The 9,764-nt window shown below is 35.8% G+C and overlaps 1 protein-coding gene and 1 non-coding gene across 3 annotated transcripts; one reads left to right on the plus strand and one right to left on the minus strand.

Moving 5' to 3' along the window:
• Positions 1–2,728: 2,728 nt before the first annotated feature.
• On the plus strand, positions 2,729–5,003 carry LOC112750448 (protein ACTIVITY OF BC1 COMPLEX KINASE 7, chloroplastic-like). 2 transcript variants are annotated; one of them, XM_025799182.3, is made up of 4 exons: positions 2,729–3,148; positions 3,263–3,325; positions 4,011–4,548; positions 4,627–5,003. In XM_025799182.3, exons 3-4 carry the CDS (start codon positions 4,261–4,263, stop codon positions 4,759–4,761), a joined length of 423 nt encoding a protein of 140 aa, XP_025654967.2. In that variant the 5' UTR covers positions 2,729–3,148; positions 3,263–3,325; positions 4,011–4,260; the 3' UTR covers positions 4,762–5,003. The 2 variants fall into 2 exon arrangements, with proteins under 2 accessions (XP_025654967.2, XP_072074510.1); XM_072218409.1 differs by lacking the exons at positions 2,729–3,148; positions 3,263–3,325 and adding an exon at positions 3,473–3,614.
• A 4,117-nt stretch (positions 5,004–9,120) lies between these two features.
• Positions 9,121–9,228, minus strand: LOC112752115 (small nucleolar RNA R71). The gene has a single exon (XR_003176556.1). It is a non-coding gene; the product is annotated as a small nucleolar RNA R71 (small nucleolar RNA).
• Between the last annotated feature and the right edge of the window lie 536 nt (positions 9,229–9,764).

Here is a 9,764-nt window from a genome sequence, read left to right on the forward strand (position 1 = left end):
ACATATGCACTGTTCAATCATTCATTCAGAAGACAAAAAGCATTGCCACCACATGTAAATAATTAGAATTTTTCTTATTAAAAACTCGAAAAATATTGCCTCCTTATTCTAAAGAAAATCTGCTATTTTATTCATGTTTAATGATGATGAGAAAAATAAATTATAGCTTAATTGGAGATAAAATCAAAATATAGATACTAATTACTACTACTCATATATAACTTCTAAGGTAAAACTCAAATAAGAACAATTATCACAGAGTTAAGGCTAAGATTAGAACTCAACAACCTTGAATTTGGGAGGTGGATGCCTCTTTAGTCTGTGGAGTGCTTGGCCCTTCAAGAGATAGTTTCTGACGCTTTAATTCCTTCAGTTCACTCCCTTGCTCTTCTTGTTCTCTAAGAAATTTGCAGAGCATGCTGTTTTGATTTTGCTGTTCTTCCTTCAGTTGATCCATAGCTTCTTGTAACTTGGTGACAGATGCTTCTAGGTGCTCCCAGTATTCAATTTGAGGGATTTCCGGGAGGAACTCCTCTGCTTTTCTCTTGATGGGGTTGTCCTGTACTTGTTGTCCTTCCATAGACTTTTTGGTGATTGGTTGCTCAACTGAGATATACTTATTTACTCCCATCTTTATCCCAGCATCTTTACATAACAAAGAAACTAAGCTTGGATAGGCCAATTTGACATCTTTGGAGTTCTTGTTTGCAATTTTGTAAAGCTTACAAGCAATCAGCTGATGAACTTCCACTTCTTTTTCTAGCATAATGCAATGAATCATCACTGCTCTTCTGATGGTGACTTCAGAGCGGTTGCTAGTGGGCAGTATAGAGCGCCCAATGAAGTCCAGCCAGCCTCTGGCGACTGGTTTGAGATCTCCTCTTTTGAGTTGGTTTTGGGCACCCTTTGTGTTGGTTGTCCATTTAGCTCCAGGGAGGCATATGTCCTCTAGGATTTTGTCCAAGCTTAGGTTTGATCTCATCATTCTCCTATTGAAAGAATCTGGGTCGTCTTGCAGTTGAGGCAGCTTGAAGATCTCCCTTATTTTGTCAGGGTGGGTATGAACAATCTTCCCTCTGACCAGAGTTCTATAGTCATAGAATGCGGTTCCAGCTATTCTCTGCCTGTCCGTCTGCCACAGATTAGCGTAGAATTTCTGAACCATGTTTCTTCCCACCTTTGTTTCAGGATTAGCTAGGACTTCCCATCTCCTGTTTCGGATTTGCTCTTGGATCTCCGGATATTCATCTTCTTTCAGATCGAATTTAACTTCCGGGATCACGGACCTTAGACTCATTATTTTGTAAAAATGGTCTGAATGTTCTTTGGTTATGAACTTCCCTTGATTCCAAAGTAGTTTTAGAATATTCTCTTTCTTGCCTCTGGAGTCGGTTTATTTTCCTTTAGGAGCCATGATCTTAGTGGGTATTTGATGAGCGGATAATTTATACGCTTTTTGGCATTATTTTTAGTATGTTTTTAGTAGGATCTAGTTACTTTTAGGGATGTTTTTATTAGTTTTTATGTTAAATTCACATTTCTGGACTTTACTATGAGTTTGTGTATTTTTCTGTGATTTCAGGTATTTTCTGGCTGAAATTGAGGGACTTGAGCAAAAATCAGAATCAAAGGTTGAAGAAGGATTGCTGATGTTGTTGGATTCTGACCTTCCTGCACTCAAAGTCGATTTTCTGGAGCTACAGAACTCAAAATGGCGCGCTTCCAATTGCGTTGGAAAGTAGACATCCAGGGCTTTCCAGCAATATATAATAGTCCATACTTTGGCCGCGTTTAGATGACGCAAAAGGGCGTTGAACGCCAGTTCTACGCTGCAGTCTGGAGTTAAACGCCAGAAACACGTCACGAACCAGAGTTGAACGCCAAAAACACGTTACAACTTGGCGTTCAACTCCAGAAGAAGCCTCTGCATGTGTAAACTTCAAGCTCAGCCCAAGCACACACCAAGTGGGCCCCAGAAGTGGATTTATGCATCAATTACTTACTTCTGTAAACCCTAGTAACTAGTTTAGTATAAATAGGACTTTTTACTATTGTATTAGACATCTTATGATTTTTAGTTCATCTTTAGATCATATTGATTACGTTTAGGGGCTGGCCTCTCGGCCATGCCTGAACCTTCATCTCTTATGTATTTTCAACGGTAGAGTTTCTACACTCCATAGATTAAGGTGTGGAGCTCTGCTGTTCCTCACGAATTAATGCAAAGTACTACTGTTTCTCTATTCAATTCAACTTATTCCGCTTCTAAGATATTCATTCGCACTTCAATATGAATGTGATGAACGTGACAATCATCATCATTCCCCTACGAACGCGTGCCTGACAACCACTTCCGTTCCACATTAGATTGAATGAATCACTACAAGAAAAATACCCATTCAGCCACACTTTTTTTAAGCTACATTTGAAAAACGTAGCCTATTCTATGAATAGGCTACGCTTTTTTCTATGTTGCCTTTTTATAAGAGAAAAGGATACATAATTGTGGCATCATTTAAAAAGTGTAGCCTTAGATATTATAGAAATCACTTATAAAGCGTAGCCATAGGTTGATATCTATAGATTCACTTTTTCTATCAAAGAGGGCGCTTTTAGAAGGTAGCCTATTTGTTAAATTTTGGGTGCATTTTAAAAGTGATGCCTAATGTATCTAGAGCCAAATACACCCACAACACTTAGTAATTTTTTTCCTCCTTTTCACTAAATCACATTCACGTTCCAGCACGGCAGCACCCTCACTTTCGCAACTCACCCTAACCCTAACTCACCTTCGCCACGCACCCATTCACACACACACCCAGATCCGAGTGAATGAGTGAACCAGAGGGAGGAGAGGAGGAAGACAGAGATGAGAGCGCGAGCGAGAGACCAGAGAGTGAGAGGGGGTCACCGCCGCAACGCCGCTGCAGCCGCCGCCATCACCGTCGTGGAGGAGGGAGTCCAGAGGAGAGAGAGAGAAAGATGATTCGCAGACTAAATGGAGAGAAAGGATGAAGACACGACGCGAGAGAGAAGGAGGCTGTTCCGCCGTGCACTATGGTCGCTCCTGGGGTCAATTGAAGCCGTCGCCGCTGCTAGGGCTTGCCGTGCTCCTGTCCTCACTTTCGGCTTCTACGATTTACTTCCTGTTCGTACTCCCAACCCTGCTCTCTCTCCAACTTTCATTTCATTCTCATTTTAATTTCAATTTCAATTTCGATGTCTCTGCAGGCGTTTCATCAGTGCCGTTTTCGACGCCAAGGGTGCGGATGCAATTCTCTCCTTTGAAAAGTTCTGCTGCAATCTCCCCAGACCTCTTCTTCAGGTTCCGATTTCTATTTGGATTACTTTTCTCAATTCGATTTTGATCCATCTGCTAATTAATTGGGTTGATTAATACCAGATCATATATCTTGCCATAATCAGTTTAACATATTATTTCATTGTAAAATCGTGTTTAACAGATCATATATGATTAATGTGAATGAAGAACACTAGGTTGAGTTAAATTGAATTGAATCATGGATAAGACATAAGAGCATGTTAGCTGGTTTGGAATCACTTCCAGAAGCTTATCAGCAAAGAATAGTGTCCATGATGGAACAAGTTAGCTGGTAAACATCATTGCTGGATTCTAAATAAATCAATATCTGTTATGTATCATGTTATTAAGATGTGGACACATGTATCTTATGTTAACATTTTAGTCAATGTGAATAACCTTATTATTATTATTATTATTAAATAGTAATGGTATATTAGTTTATCTAAGTAATAAGTGAGTTTTTATTTTTAGTTATTTGATTACATGTTCTATCCTATAACCCCAAAATCATGTTCACCCCAATTAAATTGTACAAAGCTTGTTGCTGCGACACTGAATAAAAATATGCTATAAAAATTCAGCTAATGATAAATTCTATCTTGTTAAATTATTTTGGATTTTGATTTTGATGCATTCACCTAATCATCCTTCAAGTCTTGTTTGTTTATACTGATGCTTCTTGAAGGGTTAATTCATCAATAAGAATGGCTTTGCATGGTTGCTATTGTCACCATATAAAGTTGACAAATCATAGAAGAACACCAAACTCCTTCAGCTTCTCATCCTATATTTCGAATCCCAAGTTTCCAAAGAATAAAAGGGGACAGCGTGATTCATCAGAGAATGATGCATATCCCAGGTTCCTGGTTGTAATGCGTCAGACAGAATTGCCTGCATCAAATTAAAAGTATGGTACCAATGGAAAAGCTGTTAGAATGGTATCCTCAAGTGAGGTAGTGAAGAGAAGCACACTGTCAGATAATAAGGTGAAGACAGTGAATGGTGCAAAACAAAATGTTAATGGAGCAACAACTATTGTAAAAAGAGATGTTAACCCACCCTTGACCAAGGCAGTGAAATCAAGAACCTCTGAAGAACTTCCACCGCTGGAGGAGCTCAAGGTTTTGCAGCTTGGTCCAACTTTCATCAAGCTTGGGCAGTTATCATCAACAAGGTCAGATCTATTTCCATGTGAATTTGTGGATGAGCTAGCAAAGTTGCAGGTATAGATTCTTTGACATGAAATGGTAAGTGTTGATTCTTAGATCAATGTATTCTGAATATAAGATTGTTCTTGACAGGACAAGGTCCCTGCCTTCTCTCCAAAGAAAGCAAAAAGCTTCATTGAGAGTGAATTGGGAGCTTCCATTAGCTTACTGTTTAGGGAGTTCGAAGATCGGCCAATAGCCGCTGCTAGTCTTGGTCAGGTAGCATAAGATCAGCCTGCTGCTTACTTTCTCTGAGGATTGATATGATCCAGTAATGATCTTAATACTGTTTAGGTTCATCGTGCTATCCTGCATTTAATTTTATGTTCTTTGCTGATAAGCTTATCGAGCATGTTAGCTGGTTTGGAATCCTTTAAGCTATGTACCTACCTTATTTTAATTTAACTTTTTTACACAAGACAGCTATAAGAAATGCTTGATTACAAGTAAAGCAAGTTGATTCCTTAGTGCCAAACAGAGTTGGAGTTTTGGTTCCAATTTTAGAGTTGTCTTTAGGGATTATTGAGTAACTTTTTAACTTTAAATTTGCTAGTATATTTCTTATAGGAAGGGCGTCTTTGGGAATTGGGAAGGGTATATTAAATTGTGACTAAAAGGAAACCTTTTTACTAGTATACTTTGTGGCAGGATTTATTGTAACTTTGAATCTCTCAATGATTTTTATTGTTGCTTTATGATGTGGAGGCTGCTGTGAGTTATGAGATTGGAGTCATTTTCAGGTTTGATTTGCATTATTTAATTTTCTATAGCGAATGTGATTTCTTTTCAAGTAGGTGCTTCTCTATGTATACTAGATATATGAATACTCAAAATTATGATTATCTCAATATTTTTGGTTCATTATATAATTATATTTTGTTTCAGGATAATTTTTATTATTTAAAAATTATTGTATGGTATTATTATATATGTATATTTTTATTTTATAATAATTAACTAATTTAATTAAAAATACAGGATTACATATAATTATATTCTCAAATATTATATTTTAGATAAAAACTATTAGAAATTTTTGTTTATATATATATATATATATATATATATTTAAAAAAAAAAAGAGGAACAAAAGGCTACACTTATATAGAGTAGTTATAGGTATACAAAAAAAAGAGGGACCTAAGGCTACACTTATAAAAAGTAGCCATGGTATACAATGTGGCTACACTTTACAGGTGATGCAGTAGTGTTGAAAAGCGTAGCCTATTCTGGCAAAAATGGAAGCTGAAAAGCGTAGCCTTTGGTCCTGGATAGCATCACTTGAAAAGCGTACCCTATTCTCAAATACCAAAAGCGTAGCCTTTGGTGCAGAAAAGTGTAGCCTTTGAGAATAGGCAACGGCCGAATAGGAATCACCCCAAAAAGCGTAGCCGTAGCCTAAGGCATCATTTTTTTTCACTTTTAGCTACACTTTTCAAATGTACTTGAATGGGTGTTTTTCTTGTAGTGAATATCTCTTGGATCTCTTAATCAGAATCTTCGTGGTATAAGCTAGATTGATGGCGGCATTCATGAGAATCCGGAAAGTCTAAACCTTGTCTGTGGTATTCCGAGTAGGATTCAGGGATTGAATGACTGTGATGAACTTCAAACTCGCGAGTGCTGGGCGTAGTGACAGACGCAAAAGGAGGGTGAATCCTATTCCAGTATGATCGAGAACCTTAGATGATTAGCCGTGCTGTGACAGAGCATTTGGACCTTTTTCACAAGAGGATGGGATGTAGCCATTGACAACGGTGATGCCCTTATATAAAGTTTGCCATGGAAAGGAGTAAGACTGATTGGATGAAGACAGCGGGAAAGCAGAGATTCAGAGGAACGAAAGCATCTCTATACGCTTATCTGAAATTCTCACCAATGAATTACATAAGTATTTCTATCTTTATTTTCTGTTTATTTATTATTATTATTCGAAAACTCCATAATCATTTGATATCCGCTTGACTGAGATTAACAAGATGACCATAGCTTGTTTCATACCAACAATCTCTGTGGGATCGACCCTTACTCATGTAAGGTTTTATTACTTGGACGACCCAGTGCACTTGCTGGTTAGTTGTGAAGTTATGTTTGGACCATGGTATTGTGCACCAGTTTGTTGGCGCCATTGCCAGGGAGAGAACGAACAACAAATTTTACAACCTCAGAGTAACAATTTCGCATACCAAGCTTTTGGCGCCGTTGCTGGGGATTGTTCGAGTTTGGACAACTGACGGTTCATCGTGTTGCTCAGATTGGGTAATTTTCTTCTTATTTTATTTTCAAAAAGTTTTCAAAAAAAAATTTTCAAAAAAATTTTCTTCTTTTTCGTTTTTCCCAATTGATATTCGAAAAAAAAAATTTTTTTTCCTTTTATTTTCGAAAATTATTTCAGAATTTTTAAGAATGAATTCTAGTGTTTCATGATGATTTGTTGAATCCTGGCTGGCTGTAAAGCCATATCTAAATTCCTTTGGACTGAGGATTCAACTAATCACTTCAATGCATGTAATAGCATACTAAAGCTTGGCTGGCTATTAAGCCATGTCTGACCCTCAGATTAGAGCTTTAGACTAAAGAGCACAAGATTCCTGGAATTCATATTAAAAATTTTGGAATCCTTATTTTTCTTTTTCACATTAATTTTCGAAAAATCCAAAAAAAATCATAAAATCATAAAAATCAAAAAAATATTTTGTGTTTCTTGTTTGAGTCTTGAGTTAATTTTAAGTTTGGTATCAATTGCATTTTTTCTAAAAAATTTTATGCATTTTTCGAAAATTCATGCATTCATAGTGTTCTTCATGATCTTCAAGTTGTTCTTGGCCAGTCTTCTTGTTTGATCTTCATATTTTCTTGTTTTGTGTCTTTTCTTGTTTTTCATATGCATTCTTGCATTCATAGTGTCTATACATGAAAAATCTTTAAGTTTGGTGTCTTGCATGTTTTCTTTTCTTGAAAATTTTTCAAAAAAATATGTTCTTGATGTTCATCATGATCTTCAAAGTGTTCTTGGTGTTCATCTTGACATTCATAGCATTCTTGCATGCATTCATTGTTTTGATCTAAAATTTTCATGCATTGAGTCTTTTTCATGTTTTTCTCTCTCATCATAAAAATTCAAAAATAAAAAAAATATCTTTCCTTTTTTCTCTCATAAATTTCGAAAATTCGGATTGACTTTTTCAAAACTTTTTAAAATTCAATTGTTTCTTATGAGTCAAATCAAATTTTCAATTTAAAAATCTTATCTTTTTCAAAATCTTTTTCAAAAATAAAATCTTTTTCATTTTTCTTATTTATTTTCGAAAATTTCAAAAATCTTTTTAAAAATATTTTTCAAAAATCTTTTTCTTAATTTTATATCATATTTTCGAAAATATCATCAACAATTAATGTTTTGATTCAAAAATTTCAAGTTTGTTACTTACTTGTTAAGAAAGATTCAAACTTTAAGTTCTAGAATCATATCTTGTGATTTCCTGTGAATCAAGTCATTAATTGTAATTTTTAAAATCAAATCTTTTTCAAAACTAATTTCAATCATATCTTTTCAAAAATATCTTTTTATCCTATCTTTTTCAAATATCTTTTCTAACTTCTTATCTTCTTATCTTTTCAAAATTGAATTTCAAATCTTTTTCAACTAACTAATTGACTTTTTGTTTGTTTCTTATCTTTTTCAAAACTACCTAACTAACTACCCCTCTCTAATTTTCGAAAATACCTCCCTCTTTTTCAAAAATTCTTTTTAATTAATTAATTGTTTAAATTTTAATTTTAACTTTAATTTTATCTTAATTTTCGAAAATCATTAACTCTTTTTCAAAATTTATTTTTCGAATTCCCTCTCTCCCATCTCCTTCTATTTATTTATTACTTACTAACACTTCTCTTCATCTCATATCTCTGCTATCCTCACCCTTGTGTTTGGATTCTCCTCCCTTCTCTTTTTTTACATTACATTCTTTTCTTCTTCTACTCACACAAAGGAATCTCTATACTGTGACATAGAGGATTCCATATTTTCTTTGTTATTCCCTTCTTTGTCATATGAGCAGGAGCAAGGACAAGAACATTCTTGTTGAAGCAGATCCTGAACCTGAAAGGACTCTGAAAAGGAAACTAAGAGAAGCTAAAATACAACAATCCAGAGACAACCTTACAGGAATTTTTGAACAAGAAGAGGATATGGCAGCCGAAAATAATAATAATGCAAGGAGGATGCTTGGTGACTTTACTGCACCTAATTCCAATTTACATGGAAGAAGCATCTCAATTCCTACCATTGGAGCAAACAATTTTGAGCTTAAACCTCAATTAGTTTCTCTGATGCAGCAGAACTGCAAGTTCCATGGACTTCCATCTGAAGATCCTTTTCAGTTCTTAACTGAATTTTTACAGATCTGTGATACTGTTAAGACTAATAGAGTAGATCCTGAAGTCTACAGGCTCATGCTTTTCCCTTTTGCTGTGAGAGACAGAGCTAGAATATGGTTGGATTCTCAACCTAAAGATAGCTTGAACTCTTGGGATAAGCTGGTCAAGGCTTTCTTAGCCAAGTTCTTTCCTCCTCAAAAGCTGAGTAAGCTTAGAGTGGATGTTCAAACCTTCAGACAGAAAGAAGGTGAATCCCTCTATGAAGCTTGGGAGAGATACAAGGAACTGACCAAAAAGTGTCTTTCTGACATGCTTTCAGAATGGACCATCCTGGATATATTCTATGATGGTTTATCTGAATTAGCTAAAATGTCACTGGATACTTCTGCAGGTGGATCCATTCACCTAAAGAAAATGCCTGCAGAAGCTCAAGAACTTATTGACATGGTTGCTAACAACCAGTTTATGTACACTTCTGAGAGGTATCCTGTAAGTAATGGGATGCCTCAGAAGAAGGGAGTTCTTGAAATTGATACTCTGAATGCCATATTGGCTCAGAATAAAATATTGACTCAGCAAGTCAATATGATTTCTCAGAGTCTGAATGGAATGCAAGCTGCATCCAACAGTACTCAAGAGGCATCTTCTGAAGAAGAAGCTTATGATCCTGAGAACCCTGCAAAAACAGAGGTAAATTATATGGGTGAACCTTATGGAAACACCTATAACCCCTCATGGAGAAATCACCCAAATTTCTCATGGAAGGATCAACAAAAGCCTCAACAAGGCTTTAATAATGGTGGAAGAAACAGGTTTAGCAATAGCAAGCCTTTTCCATCATCCACTCAGCA

Source organism: Arachis hypogaea, chromosome 15 (assembly GCF_003086295.3).
Source record: "Arachis hypogaea cultivar Tifrunner chromosome 15, arahy.Tifrunner.gnm2.J5K5, whole genome shotgun sequence".
NCBI lineage: Eukaryota > Viridiplantae > Streptophyta > Magnoliopsida > Fabales > Fabaceae > Arachis > Arachis hypogaea.

Excerpts from the sequence above, each read along its gene's own strand:
- LOC112750448 (XM_025799182.3), top strand. The coding sequence starts at position 4,261 with ATGGTATCCTCAAGTGAGGTAGTGAAGAGAAGCACACTGTCAGATAAT. Across the intron at positions 4,549-4,626 it reads ATGAGCTAGCAAAGTTGCAG|GACAAGGTCCCTGCCTTCTC; the intron begins GTATAGATTCTT and ends TGTTCTTGACAG.